At 41.8% G+C, this 22,291-nt stretch overlaps 1 protein-coding gene across 28 annotated transcripts in view; it reads right to left on the bottom strand.

Annotated features, from left to right (window-relative positions):
* Window positions 1-22,291, bottom strand: part of DOCK9 (dedicator of cytokinesis 9) — a 379,834-nt gene that overhangs the window by 173,380 nt on the left and 184,163 nt on the right. For 4 of the 28 annotated variants that reach the window (XM_027115920.1, XM_027115926.1, XM_027115916.1 and 1 more), the window contains exon 1: window positions 1,925-2,205. The exons of 21 other annotated variants lie outside the window; for them this stretch is intronic. In XM_027115920.1, coding sequence (XP_026971721.1) covers window positions 1,925-2,050 — 126 coding nt within the window. In that variant the 5' untranslated portion in view covers window positions 2,051-2,205. Of the gene's footprint in view, window positions 1-1,924; window positions 2,218-22,291 lie in introns of those variants that run through there. 3 more of the 28 variants (XM_027115914.1, XM_027115911.1, XM_027115909.1) reach the window with 2 other exon arrangements.

The following is a 22,291-nucleotide window of genomic DNA, read 5'->3' as shown; positions in this document are numbered from 1 at the left end:
GCACACGGGCTACTAACATAATAGTAACGAACAGCACTGCAACACACAGATCTCATGGCTGTGCTGGCATACTTTTAAAAAATCATCTTGGAGAAAAGCTGTATTCCGAGCAGTGTGCTGAATTCTCATTTGTTGTGGGCAGTGAGAATCACAGGTAAGGAGATCTGCCCTGGGCAGAGGCTCTGCTTAAATATCCTTGCTTCTCTTATCTGGTAGTAGCTCTTTTTATCTTGCTTAGTTACCCCAATGGAATAAGAGAAACACCATCAGATAAGAAAAAGCTTCTTGTTGTATCACTGTTGCCTTCCCCTCTCCCTCACACCTCTCTCTGCAGGTGCACGGGCCAGAGCTCTCCATGCTGCCAGAAGCTTCTGGGTCCCCACAAGCACTCCCACCAGGTGCAGCTGCAGCCAGCACAGCCTTATCCATTACAGTGGAAAACGTACTCCCCGTGGAACTGCCTGGAGTGAGATTTGACCTAAACAAATAACTGGGACATAAGCGGCTGATTTTTTGAGCATAAGAAAGAGAAGCAAGTTTTTTAAAAGTCACTTGGGTGGTTAAAAAAAAAAAAAATCACAGAGCATCTTTCTACAGTGTATTTAATCCTCTGGACAAATATTTCTACACATCTGGAGAATCACTGACAAAAGATTTTTAAGAATATTCACAAGGGAACCCAAACCACACAACTTCCTCCAAGAAATCATAAGCGACATCAGCTGGGAGCTTTAACCGGTTAAATCTATTACTGCATGGAAGCTGCTCAAGCTTCTCAATGGATAAATGAACTATTGTGCTAGCAGAAAGGAATCCAAGATAACGAATAACATCTCTAAACAATGCTGGGAGCGGGGAGGGGGGCCTAAATCTCTCAGATGAAAACCTACAGTGAAAAAGCCCATCACACTTTACTGACTTTCTCAGTTCGTGGTTAGCAACATAATTTTGAAGGCAATACAATATAAGGCAGTCTCACAGGTCAAAGGCAATTTAGTTCAAATCAAATCCATTACAGAGAAGTTTAAGTTCAGATTCTTAAAGACATTAATTGAAAATTAAGTTCACTAACCAAACACTTTATAACAGCAAATGAACCTCCGTGTTAAAAAAAAAAATCACTATATAAAATTGCTAAGTACAAGTTTAACAATCCCTTTAACAGATCATTTGAAAGGCTCAATTGTCCCCACCACAGGGCATGTTGGTGGTTTTTTGCAGTTTGCTTAAAAAATTATGTGCCTTTATTGTACTAAAGAAATTCCGAGAGAGAAGCACAACCTACTCACTGACGATAACAACAAAACCATTTTTCACATTCCTCCCTTACAAAGTCTACCGAAGCACTTGAATTTATCCAAACTGCTCTGAGTTTAGCTAATGTCAAAAATAGAAACTTTTCTATTAACTGGTTCAAAGCTTAGGTTATTTCTTACTTTGCTCAATTCAAGGCAAACCTGTTAAAATGACTGAGAATACATGTAACTAACTTCAGCAGTTATGTTCCTTAACACTCCCCCCATGTCATCATCATAATTTTCACAATCACATAAACACATAATGTAAATATGTTTTAATCTTGCAAAAGACGTTTTTCAATCCTATAAAAGGCAATTACAATGTGCCTCTTGGGTTTACGTTTGACAACAGTGCAGCTAGGTGAGACATGAACAATACATAGTTGTTCTATACAAAGAAGCCTCCTGGAAACCACATTCACCCACGAAACGTCAACATATCTTTCCTCCCAAAGAAGAATCAAAGTGGAACTGAAGTCAATCTACAGGAGGAAACAGAGAAGAGAGTTCGCCAGAAACAGGCAAGGCAAGTTTAAAATCAAACCAGAGAGCCAGAGGCCCCGAGCATGCAATAAAAGCACTGCGTGGAGAAGACAGCAGAAGCCCCGTGGATGGGGCCCTCTTACCAGCACTGGCCCTGGGCTCTCTGCTTCCACTTCTCCCTGGGCTGCATCCTTGCACTGCAGGGGGGACTCGATCACCAGCTCCTTTTTGACATTTCTACTACTTGTCCTGAATTTATCAGCCTGCATCCTCGGCTGAAAACACAAGTCAGAAAGTCTGGCAACTGGGACAGCTGCGAGTCCTTGGCTGTGCAAGGCACCAGCATGCCAGGGGCCTGAGGACAGAAAGGAAGCTGACTTCCCAGGCACAAGTGGTCAGCCCTGCCGGCTGGGTCTGCAGAGCCCGCTAGGGTGGGAGGGCCAGCCTCCAGGGGTGTTACTACTGCTCGGAAAATGGGAGGTTCCCACTCATCGGCCAAAGGAAAACAAACCCCAAACTGCACAATGCACAGTGCACTGCCTCTTCGATAAAGGCCAGCCTCATCGTGCCTGTTCCACGCAGCGTGGGCCACATCGACCCGAATCAGAATAGTGCTGTGTTGAAAAGAAAACCAGTCACGGTTAGACTCCTTCGTAATTACTTCAAATCCGGAGCTGAAGAGAAGCTAGGTCATCTGGCTGTTCTAAAATTCTTAGTTTTCGGATGCTTTCCTTCGTGTTATGGCTCAACACCAAATGCCTGGCTGATGATCAAAGCAGGGAGGTGCAAACACCAAGGGGTTCCTGTAGCCGGCACCTCATGCGTGCAGATGTAAGTGAAGAGTTTCTCCCTGCACGACAGCCCGCGGCACGCACACTTAATTTACCCACTATTTTATAGTAGATAAAAGAGGAGGTCATCACACATTTTCACAAGATACCACATGTCACAGTAAATTAAACAAAATACTACTTTAAATCCATCAATATGTATGTGAGTACCAATTTTAATAAGTCTGGTACTAGGTACTGAGAGGATCACAGTAAAAATATAAGGCAGAGTAGAGTGTCTCTCCCGGGAGTGTCAGAGCAAGTTGAGAAGGCAAGATTAATAGACATCATAAATAACAGATTCATACAATTAATAGAGATTTACACAAAAGCACAGGAAAGTAGATGGGTCACCATCCCATGGTTCAATGGTGATAGCACTTAAAATGTGTTTTCCCAAAAGCCTGCTATTTTAATCATTTCTTCAAATTACTAGTGAAGTAACTTTTAAATCATCTCAGGAAAAACCAAAACAAAAGTGTTAAGGGATTTATTAATAAACTACATGGAAAATGCACATTAAGATGGGATTAAATATTAATCTGTACTTCCTGGGATGCTGCAGATTTTCTCCCAATTAGTTATTCTTCTTGTTTCACTGAGACTGGGGAGAATTTACCAAGAGTAATAATAGAAGTAGAAGTAAACAATGGAACGAGGTTATCACTTAACAACAAGAGGTGCCACAAGGTATACAGGTGTATCTATCCAGGAAAATACAGCAACTATCACTAAGGTATAGGTACAAGTCTCTTCCTCTCCCGGTCAAGTGACTGAGGCTGAGAGGGCTCCGAGGGGGCACTGGGGGAGCCAAGATGGCGCCCTATGTCCACACGTTCTTCTTCCCACCAGGGCCCGCCGAGGTCACCCCAGTCTCTGTCACTCAAACATCAGGAATCTTTCTGAGTGTGGATACTATTGGGTAATGAGTCACAAGGGTTCTACGAGTCCATTAAAAAAAATCAGTAGTTTCTATAATATTTTCTTAAACTACCCAATTTCTCAACCTTGGGTAATCTTTCAGGGTAATATAAACTCACCAAGTCTGTGTTCCAAAATAATACAATCTATGGATTTTTAAAATCTATCTTTGGAGAGGGGACTTCCCTGGCAGTCCAGTGATTCAGACTCCGTGCTTCCACTGCAGGGAGCACAGGTTCGATCCCTGGGCTGGGAACTAAGATCCCACATGCAGCACAGTATATCCAAAACAACCAAACAAAAAAACCCACAACAAAATTAAAAAGAAAAAACAAAAAAATTGTTTTTAAATCTATCTTTCAAAAGTTACAAGAGGATAGAAAAAAAACCCAAAGAGCCTGTAACATAAATATAGATTTGAAATAAGTTAAATCAAAACTTAGAAATGTTCTATAAATCAGAGGAGGCAAGCCATAAGCACTAAACAGACAAACTGAGCCCTAGTAAAGCACAACACAACCAACAGTTGGAAAACCTTTTCAAAATGGCTCGAGAAGTTCTAAAAAGCCCAATTCTTCCTCAAATCCCCATCATCATTAAGCCAGCAGAAGTTCTAGACTTTAAGGAGAGAACTGCTCTCCTATTTATTGGGTCAAAATACTCTGACATTCTGTAAGTAATGAGAAGGAATTTAAAAGGTTATTTATTTTATGAACACTGTAAGTGCTCACTGTGTCCCAAACCCTGCAGAGGTAATGTATTTAATCTTTATAACAACCCTATGAAGTAGGTAACATGATTATTCCCATTTTACAGATGAGGAAACTGATGGGCAGAGAGGTTACGTATGTGCAGAAGGTCACACACTGCATTGGCAGTATGGATGCAGTGTACACACTCTTCACCATGATGCTATGGTGAACCAGTTTTCTATTCCAACGATGCCAACAGCTAAAAAGCACAAATAGGTAAAAGCTACTGATCAACGATTAAAGATAAAGGCAGCATCTGGGTTTAACCCAATCAAGGTAATTTCCGTGAAGAGGTAAAACTGTAAAAATGGCATAGCACAGTGCCTAATACATATGTAGGTATTTATTTAATGGTAATTACTATTGCTGCTGTTGTTATTCCAATCTGAAGAAATTAACCTTAGTCTTAAATTCAGGACTTTGGCTGTGTGATCTAAAACGACAACTCCGCCTACTGTGTTGCTACAACACATCACAAAGCGCTTAGGCAATTTAAAATCCACTGCTCTTCCCTCTTTGCGGCTTGATTGTGACAACAGCCTTCAAACAGTTGTCTTGATCCCCCTGTGTGCATGCCATGAGCATCTTCTTCTTTAAGTTTTTCTATACTTTTCAAAACTTTAGCCATGAATTTACATTTCTTCTGTAATCAAGGAAAAAACTCTGAATTGGCTCTGAGCTTCCAGGTAGCCAAGACAGAAAGGCAAACATAATCAGTTCCATAATTCATATCATCAAAACAAAAAAACATACCAAGCTGTAAGGCAAGTAAATTTTTTGAAGTTTCTCACACAGAGAGTTACATAAAAGGGAACTGATTAATGTCTAGACAAGGTTCTCAACATGTTTATAGGAAATGCAGCAGCAAAATTCACACAGCTTTCTCACCACCACCTCAGAGCATTATACCGAAATCCCAGATAAAGGAAAGCAGTTGTGAGAGCAAGACATTGGTCTAGCCTGTCACCTTCGAGTGGGTCCACTTTTTAAGAAAGAAGGAAATTCTCAGGACTTAGAGGAATGGAGATACTACTGTCACCAATCCTGCCACCTAACTTCTCAGGCAATGTAAGGGGCCCTTGTTCGATTCTGCTCATTGAAGACAGACCAACACTTTAGAAGTCTGCCTGTCAAGGGGAGTCACACAGTACAGAATTTAGCATCCGAACCTAAACCAACAAGTAGGATGTGGTTTCTCTAAGGGATTCATGAGATCGATGTCTGAGGACATGAGAATGACACCTGGTCACAGCAGCCACAAGAGGAAATGCCATCTTAGAAGGACAGGAAGTATGTGGTCAAGTTCTACTTTACAACATTTCAAAGAACAAGGCATAGGCTGGACCTCTGGATTCAAATCCACAAACATTCACCAAGCTCCTAACTCTAGCGACCTCAAGTTCTTTCACACACTAACCACTTTAACTCTTAAAATAACAAATACGTCTATCAACATGCATTAAGAGTATAGAGTTTTACTGTTAAAACAGAATGGAGTAAAAACCATGGGAAAGTAGGAACATTTCAGAGACAAGATGAAATGGATGTTTCTGTATATGGGTTTCAGCTCTCAGATTTTGATATACATACAAATTATTATACAGGCTGGGTACAAAAAAAACATGAAGACTTTACAGGAAATTTAAGGAATTTTCCAAGGGTAATTTTTTACTATAAGGAAGGCTAACTTTAGACTCCAAAGCCCCCATCTTCCTCCTCCCACCGTAAGATGAAGTTCCATCACATTCTGAAAAGCAAGAAGTTGAATAAAGGACCCTTTGCCCCAGAGGACATCTCAAGACCCTGTTTACATGCCACCTTCCCTCTGAAACTCCCTGGATCCTCCTGGCCAGACTGAATTAGCTCCTCTTCTGATGCCATCTGGGCATTAGTTTCATTTACCTCTAATCTTGGAGCTTTTCACAGTCTACCTTTTACTAAGTTTGTATGTGCCGCACTCTTCAGTGAGACTGTAAATTCACGGGGGCGGGGACTGTATCTTAACCACCTCTGAGTCCCCAGTGTCTGAGGTACTGCAAGCATTCAAAACATACTGGCTGAATTGAACTCTTATGGCAGTTTTATGTCACCGTTATCTTTAGCCCTAAAGTGCAATTTGGTGGTTGTAAAGTTATGCAAATATTTTCATTTGTTAATGACCCAAATTAAGGCAGAAGCATTCAACTGTTCATAAACGGAAACCCAACGGATCATTTACTAATAATTAAAATGTTCCTTTCTCCCAGCTAAGAAAATGTTATTCGGCAAAACTTGCTAGACATTTTTAAAGACAAAGGTATCCTTGGAAACAGTGTAAGTGAACCTTTAAGAAGTACAAATAAACTTGTTTTTAGCAATGAATTATATAAAAATTCAAAATGCATTTTGCTGTACTAGTAACTATATAAAGAATGACTGTGCAAGGAATAAATGTCAATTATCTCAACAGAATTTTTTTACTCTCCTATTAGAGGTTCTTGGCATATCAGGAGGATATTTAAAATATAACAATTAACTTTAAAGGCACACGTATATATATATATATACGTGTGCCTTTAAAGTATATGTAAAGTATATTTGAATAAATAAAGTGTACTCTACTTTGGAGTAGATAAATACATATTAGATATATACTCCAAAGTAATCATTCCTTTTCTCTTTTGTGGGAAAATGTGAAACAGTAAGAAAAAATTATTAAGAAATATTGCAAAAAGGAGCAAATGACTAAAGATTTTCCACAGTGTATGGGTCAGCTTGCTAGCCAGAGAAAAGAAAAGGTGTTGGGAATATGATCTGTCCCTCTGAGAAAACAAAAATATGGTACACAGAAGTAGCAGAACAGAGTACAGGACAAGACTGGAGGCGATGGGTGCAGGGAGCAAAGTGCTAAACAGTCAGTTACAGTACAGGAGGGATATGGTGACAAAAATGCAGGACAGATGTGGGGACAGGTAGAGGTGGGAGGGGAGAGGAGAGAGGGTTTCTATACCAGACCCCTGGGGCCTCTTAGAAGAGTTAATATCAAAAGTACATTCTGATATAAAGTCTGATGCTCACCTCAGTGACTTCTGTCATTAGAGATTTAATCAGATAATCACAGAAATGAGATACACATCATCATCTAGCCTAGTGTTTCTTAGCCTGGAATCCAATGCTGAACTTGGGAGGAAAGTAGTCCACGAACCCTCTAAAATTACATCCAAAATTTCGTGTTCCTGTAATTTCTGAGGAGAGAAGCCCCTAGAGTTTACCTAGTTCTTAGAGAAGGGACCAAGGGAAGACCCTCCACTCACAGAATAAGGTAACGAGGGACCAGCCAGAGTCAATCAAAGGTTTAAGATACAAAGCTCTTCACTTTAGCAGGTTCAAATTCAATTTGAGTAGAGATAAAGCAATTTAAATGGTTTAAGTGGTTAAATAAACAGACCATTAGATGGCAATCAGCAGTGTCAACACCTGCAGTCTTACTCATTTGCTGATTGACGGCCAAGTCAGCAAATGAGTCATCAGATGAAGCCTAATGCCCAGGGGACACCCAAAGGCCAACACAGTAAACCTCCAAACAGGGCAAATAATAGAACCAATAAAAGTTATGCTTTTTGAGAACTTTTAATGACATTGAGGAAATGCCCACAATTATACACATATACAAGACTGAAAACAACAGCAACGACAAAATGTGACTGCTGGTTACTTCTGGTATGTAACATTATTAGTGATTTTATTTTTCTCACTCTTGTTTTCCAGATTTTCTTCAAAAGCACTTATCACTTCTAGAGTTAGAAATAAACAAATATGCTGTATTACAAGGTAATGGCATAGAGAAAGCTCACACTGAGGTTTCAGCCCCACTATACTGCTCAACAGTATAGAGCTGTGTGCTCTTAGAGAAGTCACTTCACCTCTCTGGGTCCCACACACTTTACCTGTAAAACAACAGAGAACTTAACACCAAAAGATCTTTCCAGCTCTACATGTCTATAATATTAACTGTTAAAACTTCCCCTATTGATGCCATTTGGGGAGAAATAAACCATCCAAATGGAATGTTAAACATTTCAAAATCATATTGCCCTACTATACACAGAAGAAAAACACAAAGACTAAAAGGTAGATATATTTCTAAACATGTCAGATCCTCATTTCCAACAGAGCTGGGGCAGAGCTGACAGGCTGGCAGAGGACAAGAACTATAGGATGTTCTATTGGTGAAGAAGCAGGAAGGGGAGGCCTGCTGCCCTCTCTCCCCAGGGTGGGTGAGCCCACAGGGCTGGGACAGTGGGGAACAGGCCCTAAAGAAGGCTCTGTTTTCAGATGAGGAAAGTAAGATGGGCAGAGTCCTCCCATTTCTACTGGCTGCTCTCTGGTACCGGCTGTGGGAATCTAGAACAGCGACTTTGCCATTCTGGGGGCCCAGTTCCCTCACCTGGAAAACGGGGATCAGAAAGTCCACCATTATTATCCTAGCTAGATACTGTTCACTCCCAAGACCCAGGTGGATAATGGACGTGTCCCACCACGTGGAGGAACGCTGCCTCCAACAGCTGTGAATGATCTAGAAGCTTCTCAGTAAAGACAGCCTTTCCCACCCGCAGCATCCCCTTTTCCTGCCTCCATTCTTGCACAGCCTCCATCACCATCTGGCACTCTATATTCTGTTTTCCTTATTTGTTTAGTGTCTGTCTAACTCCAATTTAAAAACAGAAGAAGCTCTGTGAAGACAGAGGTTTTTGTCTATCTTGTTTACTGTTCTATTCCCAGGTCCTAGAAGAGGGTAGGTGCTCAAAACACATTTACTGGATGAATCTACTAAAGGGTCAGGAACCCCTCAGTCTGGATATAGAGCTCTTACACTCTTCATACCCACAGTTTTTCTGTGAACTATTTATTTTAGTCACTATAATGATAATTCGCAGCCAGCAGTGTCAATGATTTGTTTCAGAGCTGGAAATTTACAAAGCCAAGAAAAACATAATGTGCCTGGGATTCCTCTCAGGAAATGAAACTCCCGGCCTGAGCTACCAAAGCTGGGCCTGTTGCAGCCTCAACCTTGACTGGAGCATGTGTTATCTCCCCTCCTCAGCTTTGAGCCCTGGGAGGGGGGACGGCTATGTACTGTGTACACAGTAAGTAATCCATAAATGTTTGCTTATAGAAACAAAGGATGAAACTGCCTCACCTTGGTTTGATTTATCACAAACTCAAGCATCAAGGGAGTTCACACGAAGTTGAATTTTCTAACTTTCCTCACCACGTGACAAATACTGAGGTGAAGGGCCAGAGAATGCGTGCTTGGTAAGAAAAAAATAATCAAAACCTTTTTTGAAAGCACTGAAGTTTTTCTTTCAAATGCCTTATTTGGTTGTAAATGGAAGACAAATGTCCACTCTTTCACTTCTCCCCATATCCACCTCTCAAAACAACATAATGAAAAACACGAATAACCACGCCCCAGGTTTACAGGTTTCATTAAAATATTTGTGTATGTTAATTTACTTAAAGCATGTTCCATCAGTGTTTATAAGGCGCAAAGCCAGGGGACCATCTTGATGCCTGCATTTCTAGATGACAGAGATGGGACAAGCAGGAAGAGGTCACAGGGCTCTGATTACTCCCAGGTGTCACAGTTCATGGCCATCAGCTCCCTAACAAGGGGGAAGGAGAGAGAACGGGTCCAGCCAACACTGCACACCTACTTCTACAAAAAGGAAAACACTCCCAGGCTGCAAGGGGCAAACCCACCATGAGGAAACTTCGCAAAGGGGGTGTGGAGTCTCCTCCAGAAGATCTGGCCAAATGTAACCTGCATTTAAAAGACAATGATCATTTACAGTCATACCGGTTCCCTAACAATAATTGGGAAGTCCCCTCTTTTAAAAAGCAGTAGATTATGTCCCTTCCATAAGATAAACTCAGCAGCAGCCAAGATGATGTGTCCTTCTCATCCTGCTGCCTAAATGAGGGCCCTCCCTCCAAGCTCATTGTGACTGATTTCCTTTGTGAAATTAAGAGACTGACAAGGAATAGAAAATAAAGCCGACAGTTTTAGGGGGCTCAAATGTTATTCCTGGACAATACATCCTGACAAGTCAAAGCTTCCCCCCCGAGTGCTTGTAAAAATACATAACTAAACTAAATGAATTTTTCATAGATAAGCTACAAATAAAGGTGACCAGAGGTGGAGATACAAACAAGGCAGGTGGGGAGGGCAAATGTCAAAGGAAGGCAGGCCATCAGAGCTTCTCTTCACTGCCAAATCAACACACACACATCACACAACTCAGAAACCAACAGTGGTGGTGGTGGTGATGGAGCTGCAGCATCTCTGGTCCTGTACTGAAGGTTGAACAGTCCAGTGCTACTTCTGTCACATTTCTAAAGCATTACACATGCAACACAATGGACTTCAGCTTTCCCCTCCCACACAAGGGAAAAAAACTCTTCTTCCAGGAAAAACATAGTTAAAAGAGAGAGGTGGAAAAAAAAAAAAAAGAGAGCAAGAGAGAGACATGTTTAATCAAGCTCTGAAAAGTGCAACACCAGGGGCTATGAATATTCCACTGGCCTTTCCACAAAAGGGGACCAGGTCTTGAAGTCCCTCTGTCAATTCGAAAATAGCAGGTTAAATAAATACGAAATAAATGAGCCTTCCAAAGTTGTATGAAGCATTCAGGAACCTTCCAGGCACACACTTCAATTTATGCTTTGCCAAGACCTAAATCTAGAAGTCAATAATTATTTATTTATTTAGGTAACTGTCACACAGGAATTTCAACACAGAAGGGGAGAGAAAAGGGAAGAGAATGAGTGGCTTGGGGTCTGGCAGAGATGGGCAAGGAAACCATTCCCAAGTCCCTACTATGTGCTAGGCTTTCAACATACATACTCATTTAATTCATTTCAATTTAACCGTTACAATAATTACACTATATGGAAGTATTTTTGTTTATAGAAACTGGTGTTCTTATAAATTAACTAACTTACCCTAAGTTCACATAGTTGCTGTGCTTTGGATATATGCTTCAAAATTAATTTTAAACCTAGTAATTAAGTAGGTTGGAATATTTTATGTTTTTTAAAATAAATTTATTTATTTATTTTTGGCTGCGTTGGGTCTTCATTGCTGCGCACAGGGTTTCTCTAGTTGCGGTGAGCAGGGGCTTTTCGTTGTGGTGCACAGGCTTCTCATTGTGGTGGCTTCTCTTGTTTCACAGCTCGGGCTCTAAGCATGTGGCTTCAGTAGTTGTGGCACGTGGGCTCAGTAGTTGTGGCTCGTGGGCTCTAGAGCGCAGGCTCAGTAGATGTGGCGCCTGGGCTTAGTTGCTCTGTGGCATGTGAGATCTTCCCGGACCAGGCCTCGAACCCGTGTCCCCTGCACTGGCAGGCAGATTCTCAACCACTGCGCCACCAGGGAAGCCCCTAAGTTTTATTTCAAACATAATTTTACCTCCCTTTCGAACATGTATCTCCTTAAGGGAGCCACGGAAAATACTGGAGAGTTTTCTGAGGGCTGAAAATATTAGAATGGAAGATAACAGGAAGTGAAAACTGAAATGCTATGTTAACAGCGGTTGTGTCTGAAATATGGAACAAAGGCTTTCATCTTCCCTACTTTCTACTTATCTATACTTTTTAGACTTTCTTTAATAAGCATGAATTACTTTAAACTAAGCACATTATTTAAACCTTCTAAAGCCATTTATTACCATTTGGGAAACTTTTTAAATTATGTCTAAAAAGTAGCTAATGCATATATAATACTTCCTCCATGGCCGGGACTGGGATAGGTTAAGTGAGGCACTCAACTGAGGAACAGAATTTAAGACAGCACTAAAAACTCAGTAATCAAGATACATAAAATTTAATGAAATACTAAATCAAAGTTAATACCCAAAAAAAGCCATGATAGACGAATCATAACTTGAAATAAAGATAAGATCAGTACTACTGATTGTTTTTTCTTTTTGCTTCAGGCTCCAATACAGCTCTGCTCAGCATGGGCTTACTCTGTGCCTGGCACTATGATAAGCAGTATATTTAGTCCTCCACCAACCCTTATTTTACAGATGAGGAAACCAAGGCACGGAAGTTAGGGAATTAGTCCAAGGTCACAGAGGTGCTCTGCGGTAAAACAATTTTAAAAAGATTAATAAGGGGTCATTTTTACTTGCCTTGACCATAAAGATAAAATCAGCATCTATTTTTAAAACTGGTCTACAAGTGACCAGATCTTCAGATTATCATCCACAACTTGAAAGATTTAAAACTGAAGCTCAACATAAGTGCTTCTTCCTTAGAAGACTAGGTGAATACAGGGGCAATTTGGGCAAAGGACCAAAACCTCACTCTCTTGAAACCTTTTTTATTTTGTTGTTCACACATAGGTGAAACCTCCTAATAGTTCAAAGTAGGGAACAGAGTGAAGGTAGATGGAAATGTGAGGGCAAAGACTTTCCTTCCATTTTAATCCCCCAAAGGAAGGCAGGAAGGAAGAAACAAACAGTATAACCTGGAGATCCAGCTCCCAGGGCAGGACAGTCTCTCTATGTGCTAAGCCGTGCAACCCTTCAACCCACAGCCTGCCAGGCTGATGCAGCACACATACCCACTGTGGTCCCCCCTGCCCTCCTCACCAACCCCATCCCAAGTCTTATGCACAACGACTACTAACTGTTTTGCCTCTTCATGCCTCACCTTCATGCCTCCAGAAATGCTGTCAATCTGGAATGTTCCCCTACCACCTCCTGATCTTAACCTGTCAAATGCCTGCTCGCCTCTGTATTATACAGATCCAGGACCCCACCCAGAACTTCTCAATTGAAACCTTGAGCTGAGACCAGGGATCTATAGTTTTCACAGCTCCGCAGGTGATAACTATGCTGCAGGCTTTCACCTAAGTCTGAGAATCACTGATCTTAATTCAATAACGTAAAAGATATAGGAGGAACACCCACAATGTTTAAGCCCAGATCCAATACAAGGAAACATGTAGAGTATGGGGATGAGGCCAAAACGTTTACTATCCTCCAGGGGATGAACATACACCTTAGCCTAACTGAAACACCATGGCAGGTTTCGACTCATTAGTGACTGATCAATTCTATTTAGCTGCACTTTTTGGAAAAACACAACTTTGTGGGTGGGCTCTTCCACCAGAATCACCCTTCACCCACTTTCCTTGCTCCTTCTTCCCCAACCCCTGCCAAAATAAAATGCCTTTCAATTTCAAGCCAATAAGAAAAGATCTACAGAGCAGGACAAGCTTCACACATCTCTCAAATTATTTTTGGTATGATCACATACTGAAACAGGCGCTTAGCAGTATACTTTCCTGAGAAGAATATAGAACAAAACCAACCCTAGGGTTTTGTTGCCTAGAATCCCTTCACAAACACCTTGTTTCCCAGCTGATTTACAAGCTCTTATTCAAGTTCGAATTTGTGACCATTATGGTGGCTAACTAAAAGCAATGAAGCAATCTGTTTAGAGAAAGGCCACATGCATTTCTAAGGATTTCCTCTCTTCCTGCCATAAGAGGAATAAGATGCCAAAGTGACATCCTCCATATGTATCCTCCACACTGCAATTAGCCCAGTAATGAAAAAAATACCCCTAATCCAATATTACAGTCTAATGTACTATTTTCCTTTTAAATAGAATCTCAGGTGTGTACATTGGACTGATAAAACTTACATGAGCTTTCCTAGTTCCTGATTTAAAACTTAAAAAAATGGTAAAACAAAAAATCTTAAACAAGTTTTGTTTAGCAGCATTTTTAAACTGAGACTATGTTAACACTTTCCCTAGCATGTCATTTTGAAATAACGGCAGCATATACTAAAATATGTGTTCATTCATTTGGGGGAAAACACAGGACTTCAGATTTATTGCAATAGAGTTAAATCAACTATAAGTGTCAGCAGACCCATCTCCCTGGAGCTGATGTGCCACCTCAAAGTCTCCACTTGTCTCAGGGACATATGCTCCTCAAATGAGGACAACAAACCATCTGATGGTCAAGTTCTTTCAGCTCAAACTTTCTGCAATTAAGTACTACGTATTAGCACCACAGCTAGTTAGGCTTATTTTATTCTTCTACTGTGACACTAATTTTGTCATACCCTGTGCAAACCAGCACTTATCACAAAAGAGGACTTCTTAGGAACTTTCATTAGAGTAGTTAAAAGAGCCAAGAGGAATGCTCTCCCATACTTACTCATTAATCCATTCATGATTTAGTGGATTCACACATTAAGTCTCCTGCCCACCTCAATCACTCACAAGCATTTCTTAACCACAGGGCACTGTGCAAGGACGGAGAGGTAAGGAACACACAGTCCAGCGGGGAAGTGAAGATGGGGGGATGCAAATGAGTAACGTACATATCACGTGTGGCAGCGACTGGCCAGAACTGTGCTGTCCACTGAAGTAGCCACTAGTCACACGGGGCTATTGAGCATTTGACATTTGGTTAGTCAAACGGAAATAAGTTCTAAGTGTAAATTTCAAAGGATTTGGATGAAAAAAGAAGAATGTAAAATATCTTATTCATAATTTTTTATTGCTTACGTGCTGAATAATACTTTGAATATACTGGATTAAGTTAAATATATTATTATAAAATTAATTTCATCTGTTTCCTTTTAATTTTTTTAATACAGCTACTAGAAAATGTAAAATGACAGATATGGCTGGCATCGTATTGTTATTGGACAGAGCTGGGCTAGATGCTCCCCAGTACTGTTTCTTCTTCCTGGGTAGAAAGAAAGACCACCTTTTCCAACCTGCTTGGCAGTTAGGCTGAAACTATGTGATTGGATTCTGGCCAAGGAACATAAGAAAAATGAGGTAGCGAACTCTAGGTGCAGTTGTAAAACAAGGTGCACAACTGTCCCAGCTCTCTCTCTCTCTGTCTCTTTGATGGGCCCACTGAAAGCAGAGACTCCACAGGCAGCTCTGAGGAAGTCCTAGGTAAGGGAGAAGCCACAGAGGTACGGAAACTAGATTCCTGAATCATCACGTGGAAGACCACTCAAGGTATACCCAATGAGATCCTGTCACAAGCGAGAAATAAACCTGGTGTTAACCTACTGTCATTTGGTTACAGCAGTTAGCCTACCCTGACTAATTAACACGCTAAGAAAAAGTACCTCACGAGACAGATGACTACCTGCTCAAGAACTCTCAGGATAAGCTTCAGAGATGAGGCGCCACGCGAAAAGGTGACTAAACATGGTGGTTCTCAAACTCCATCATGTCAGAATTACTCAGAGAGCTTGTTAAGACGAAGACTGCTGGGTCCTCTTCCAATCCTCTCTAGGATGATCCAGCTAGGGAGGGAGGTCTGTGTGAGAGCGCTAGCCCTCTAAGGACACAGGGTCTCCCCCAAGACCCTCCTCTGAGCTGCTGTCAGTCTCCCTTCCCCCAATCCTCCAATGCAGGAGGCATGGAGGGCCGGTGAGAATCTGTAGCTCTAACACGCTCCCAGGTGTGCTGACGTTGCTCGTCTAGGCAGCACACAGCACACTTAGAAAACCAACGTCTTTAAAGAATAAGATTTGTCAAGCAGTGAACCGAACAAAAGGCATTCAGGGCAAAAGGAACTACTATCCAGAAAGGTTTGGAGGGTTGGAAGAGCACGGTGTGTTTGGGGAGCAGCAAGATTTTCAGTGAAGAAGCGTCACAGGTCCTGGGAAAGGAGTAAGGGGGAGAAAAAGCCAGAGAAATGCAGACTTGTATTCAGCAGTCAAGAGTTTGAATTCTGCCTGAGTCCTCAGTGAGAACCTTAAAGCAGAGCTTTCCTTTCCACAGCATAGGTAGCAATAAAAATAATTACTCTAAAGCCAATATGAATGTCTGCTAATACTTCAACTACCTGCAAAATTCCTGGGAAATGACAGGGGTAGAGTATGGTGATTTATTCATCATGGACAACTGTGAGACTCCAAAATTGTAATTCTTGGATGAACCACCCCTTTATTATAATCTTGTTATGTGACCTGAGAAACGATTTAACTGCCATGTAATTGCTGTGTTTGTGCTATAAGCAGAGTAACACCTGCCTTCAGTGTACTTTTACGGAAACTTTTGGGAAATTAGATATGGAAATTTTAAAAATTTGCTCCTAGGAAAAGATATATAATTCACATGCAAAGAGTGTCTATTATTTTAACCAGGTGCTACTCAACCTGGTGAGATACAAATGGCTAGCTGTCTTGGAGAGAAGCAACCAGAACTGACAAACACCACGGCAGAGGACAGATGGGCCTGTGCTGGGTTACGGAAGGCAGGGAGTATGAGGAACAGGACTTCACTAGGAGCCCCTTCCAGGGGCACAGATCTAAGCGCCCTACTTGCCACTACTCGGGACACACACACACACACAACAGTTCCCAACTCACTCAATATTAGTGCCCTCTGAATAGGGCAGTGAGACAGATAACCTCTAAAATCACTGTTAACAATATTCTATGAAATCATAATCTAATTTATGACTATACCAAATTTCCAACCCTACCACAATTGTTTATTCACACAGGCAACATAGTTTTTAAAAATTAAATGGTGAAAATAGATTTCTAGGTGCAAGATGCTGAAACAGGCATGCTGTCTGTGCTGTATCCAAATGAACGCTGGGGAAAATAGTGTTTTTCTTTCTCTCAGTAGAAGGAGAAAGACTTCTATTTGAGCTAAACATATTCTTTGCTCAAATACAAGTGGTCCCTTTGTGATCTAATGGTCCCTTAGTTATCATTTGAGGGAGGGGGGAAGTGATTTAAAATAGTTTGTTAAAAAAGTTTATTAAATGTTTTCTCTCACAGTAGTTAGAATTAGATTAATAATACATGGAATTTGCTTATGTCAAAAATTCAAGGAGGGGCTTCCCTGGTGGCGCAGTGGTTAGGAGTCTGCCTGCCCGTGCAGAGGACGCAGGTTCGTGCCCCAGTCCGGGAAGATCCCGCATGCCGCGGAGCGGCTGGGCCCGTGAGCCATGGCCGCTGAGCCTGCGCGTCCGGAGCCTGTGCTCCGCAACGGGAGAGGCCACAACAGTGAGGGGCCCGCGTACGGCAAAAAAAAAAAAAAAAAAAAAAAAACAACAAATTCAAGGAGCAAACTGGTTTTACACTAAAGAGAAAAAAATTATATCCCTTTCAGCAATATAACCTTAATATAGTCAAGCTGCAATATGAGAAGATACCCTTTCGATATCCTTCACTCACACACAACTTTGTCAAAGAAATTTCGCATATATTATCAATTTCTTTTATCAGGGCACTGTCATAGGTTTCCAACATTTATTTTGCCAAGCAATAATACTAAAACACAAAACCCAAACAAACAAACTAAAAACAGATAACATTAATCACTACCATTGTTTCATATAGAAAGGTTATTAAAACATATACACACGGGCTTCCCTGGTGGCGCAGTGGTTAAGAATCCGCCTGCCAATGCAGGGGACACGGGTTCAAGCCCTGGTCTGGGAAGATCCCACATGCTGTGGAGCAGCTGAGCCCGTACGCCACAACTACTGAGCCTGTGCTCTAGAGCCCGTGTGCTACAGCTACTGAAGCCCATGTGCCTAGAGCCCGTGCTCTGCAACAAGAGAAGCCATCGCAATGAGAAGCCCGTACACTGCAACAAAGAGTGGCCCCTGCTCACCGCAACTAGAGAAAGCCCGTGCACAGCAACAAAAGACCCAACACAGCCTAAATAAATAAATAATAAAATAAATTTAAAAAAAACATATACACACAAACATACTTGCCACCAGGAATGCCAATCTTACATTTTTTTCTTAAAAGCTTTTAAATCTTTAAGAGCTCACTACATTCCCTTATTTTTCTCACTTGCACACCGATCAGAAAGAGCTTTGTCATGGTTTGAGGACCAGCATTTGAGAACCTAGGAGGGAGGCAATCAAATGCTCACAGGAGTTGATGAGTGATCACCTAGCTCCCTGCAAAGGTGGGTTTGAGTTGGCTCTTAAGGTATAATTAAGGGAGCTTCCAGGTTGGTAAATATGTGGAGATTCAGGGAGAGTGGTGTGACTGGAGAGAGCATTGAAGCTCTTTCCCCATACCTCACCCTATGCATCCCTTCCATCTGGCTGGGCCTGAGATCAGATGCCAGAAAGGACCAAGCCAAATATTGCTGACACTACTCCTGCTTTTGGAATCTGACAAAAATATACAAGCCTGCAACCCTGAGTGGCCTCGCCCTGGGAGACTTTTTCATACAACATGATGATGGACTGGATAGTTATTAATGACTGAATGAGATTCTAGTAATGTGCCAGTATCTTTTGACCTTTATGATTGTTTTGCTGTAAGAGTTCCTTGTTTGAAGACCAGGGGGCGGACTGTGATACTGTGATTTATAATAAGAAATACATATTTGGTCTTTGTCCCATTTCTGGCACAGAGCTCCTAACAAAATAAGAAGAATAATTCAGAATTGGATTGGTGCTTCAAAGTTTAAAAAAAAAAAAAAGAACAACAATGAACTCGACTTCATTTACTTCAGAAAAGTCCAGAATGAAATGCCCACTGCAGAGGAAGGGCTGTCAGCATGAGTCTCAACAGAAGCTGGGATGTGCACACCACCTCCCCGGACAGAAATGCTGATGGAGACAGGCACCCTGTTCTGCCTGCATTATTCTGAGCACTTAGGCTAGTTTTGAGCACTCACCCTCCAGACTACAGACTTAACCTGAAACATGAGATACTCCAATCTAGCAGTTCTCAACTGGGGGTGATTTTGCTCTCCTCCAGGGGACACTTGGCAGTATCTGGAGACATTTTTGGTTGTGATGTCTTGTGGAAGAGGCATCTAGTGGGTAGAGGCCAAGGATTCTGCTCAACTTCCTACAATGTACAAGTCACCCCCCCTACAAAGAATTATCCAGCCCAAAATGCTAACAGTGCAAAGGCTGAGAAGCCCTGCACCAACCCTATCAGAGGACTGACTGACTTCTCAAATGTACAGATCTTCTTCTGCAACAAGAGAATGCAGGCACAAAGAGTTCAGTGTATCCATCCTACAATTATATCTTATATAATCATGTTATTTATAATCATATATGTGAGTGTACATAATATTATATATATACATATATAAATATTTACAATTATGTCCCTAATCAAGGTCAATTAATTCACTATCTTTGTTCCTTCCTCCCAGTTGTGCTCCTAATATAAAGTGGTATATAAAGTGGTAGTTCATCTTCCCTTTTCTTTCCATTCTTTAGTATGACTTCTGGAAGAAAATTAGAAACATGCTTATCAAAAATCCAGGCCTTACATATGGTAATTTTTTGTGTTAAAAATATTTGATTATTATGTTTTAGAATAGTACATTCTAGAAGCCCAACAATATTAAACATTAAGTTTTACATTTCTGTTCACTTTAAATTGTAAACAAGTAAAAAACTTGAAGAAGTTAGTGAGGGATGGTTACTACCAGTCCACAAACAGGAAATTGTATAAATGACCAAGGTGTTCTAAAGAAATGTACACATAGAAAAACATCCCTAGTGTCTGAATCATGCTGTTAGAAGTCTCTCTGCTGGGTGGCGGTACTCAACCGTCCGGGTCTATGTGCGTGCAGGTCATGCGGCCACCAAGGACCCCGAGTCCCACCATGACAGAGACACCCTTTCCCAGGAAGACCTTTGCTTGTGGACATTCTATTAATATGGTTCCCTCACGTAAAGCTAATGGCAGGGCACTGATGGGGGTGATAACTTTACAGTGGCTCATCACATAACGCCAGCAAGTGGGCTGGGAGGAAGGAGCACCGGAGACATGTTGACTCGCCAAGGTTTCTACAAACGTGTGCAGAGCTCCCAAGGGAATCATCCTGTAAGTAATGAGCTACACAACTGCTGGTTTACGTATGGTCGTGATAAGCGTGCTGAAAGAAATGCAGAAGATGCTTAACCAGTTTGGGGTCAAATAAGCCTCTCTGAGGAAGATACTTTGTGTCCAGAAGGAAGAGTGAAGTTGAATAAAGAATGGCTGAGTTAGAGCAAGTTGGGGGTGGGGTTAGCACAGCACATGCAAAGGTTCTGAGGCACAAAAGAGCTTGCCCATTTGGGGAATGAAAAGACAGCCCACTCAGTTTCAGTGCAGTGGTCCAGGGGAGAACAGCACATGCTGAGCCTGGTGGGGTAAGCAGAGTACAGATTCACCCTGATAGGTGTATTAAAGATTGTGTGTTTTAGCCTGGGCTACATGGGAAGCCATGAAGGGGTTTTAGGCAGAAAATGATATGTGGCCACACGTGCACAGAGATGAGAACAGAGCTTCAGATGCAGATCTGGTGGGAGTCCACATATAGGCAGGTGGTGGCTAAAAAATGAAAGTGGATGACATCAACCAAGATGTTGGCCCTGAGTAATACAGGTGCTACTACTAGTAATTACCACAAACCCAGCTCACCCACACTGCTTCCAAGGTGCAAACCAGCCCAACAATGACAGTGGTCACACACCTTTTTCCAGACCCTGAGTACTAACAGCAATTCACCATTAGGTGACTTACACCTTCTAAAGTCATTCTGAGCTAAGATCAAGACTAATATTACACAGTTATTTAATTTTTCATATATTTATATCCCATACTCCAACTGGACTGTACGTTATAGTTCCTTGATGATGTATATATATTCCAATAATCAATTTTAAAATAAAAGATTTTCTGACCCTGGAAAGATAATCTAATCCAAACCTGCCCTTACACAAGAAGAAGGACAGCTCAAGGAAATTAAGCAAACTGGCCAAGGTCTATCCACTCTGGTCATGGGCTGTTGTGTTACAGAAGGATGCCCATGACCACACCTGATTTCCTATATAAATCTTTATTTTTTTAAATCTATTTATTTATTTATTTATTTATTTTTGGCTGCGCTGGGTCTTCATTGCTGCGCGTGGGCTTTATAGTTGCAGCAAGCGGAGGCTACTCTTCCTTGTGGTGCACGGGCTTCTCATTGCTGTGGCTTCTCTTGTGTTGTGTGGCTCTCTAGAGCACGGGCTCTAGGCGTGCGGGCTTTGGTAGTTGCAGCACGCGGGCTCAGCAGTTGTGGCTCAAGGGCTCAGTTGCTCCACGGCAATGTGGGATCTTCCCGGACCAGGGATCGAACCCGTGTCCCCTGCACTGGCAGGCGGATTCTTAACCACTGCACCACCAGGGAAGTCCCTGTTTATGTTTTATTATAATATTAATGTGGAATTAAATTGCTCTGCCAGTGGTAAAGCAAACAGCACAAGCATTCCACAAAAAAAGTCTGAGTGTTCTGAAATCCAAAGAAACTGCATCTGTGCTAAGCCCAATCTGTACTCATTTCTCAGCTGGCTTAACAGAAAGAAAACAAGAAAAGATGCATGTTCACCCTTCCGCAACCTGTGAGCAGAAAAAGAGCCCTGCAGGGGGTGTTCACTCTGGAACACACCTGCTTAACAGGGGCGCCTACTGCTGCCACCCGAGTGGCTGCGCATCTCCGTAACTTCAGGGAACAGACAGTGAAGTGGGGTCCCTCCATAGATGATTATACACTTTCCTCCTACTGAAAAGGTATGGTTCCCCCCCACCCCCAATCAGGAATGATATGAAAACTCTGGATAAAAAAGAACTCACCAATTTGGCTTGAACTTCTAAATAAAGCCTTTTGTTTAACCTCAGTCATGCTGAGCCCTCAGAGTGGCTTTGCCTAAAACACTGTAAAGAAGACCTCTCTCAAGGGCTTTGATAACATGTCTCCTGCTTGACCACTAGATTCCTATTTGCCACACCTGAAATAAAACCAGGTCGGCAGCAATGTGAAATAAGGTTTGTCTTCAAAACCACCTGACATCCTTTGGCATTCTCTCACCACCTACCACCCACACTCCATCCCCAGGGCCCACCTCTCTGGACTATCTTCCAGGGTTTGCCATGCTCAGCTTCCACTGTTTCTTCCCGGGAATTCACTCTCCATCTCTGTGTGTTGCTGATTCACAGCTCATCAG

This window comes from Aethalodelphis obliquidens, unplaced genomic scaffold (genome assembly GCF_003676395.1).
Source record: "Aethalodelphis obliquidens isolate GAN/ISIS:26980383/991018 unplaced genomic scaffold, ASM367639v1 scaffold15, whole genome shotgun sequence".
Lineage (NCBI taxonomy): Eukaryota > Metazoa > Chordata > Mammalia > Artiodactyla > Delphinidae > Aethalodelphis > Aethalodelphis obliquidens.
The sequence above is the reverse complement of the archived record's forward strand: the minus strand, read 5'-3'. Positions and strand labels throughout refer to the sequence as shown.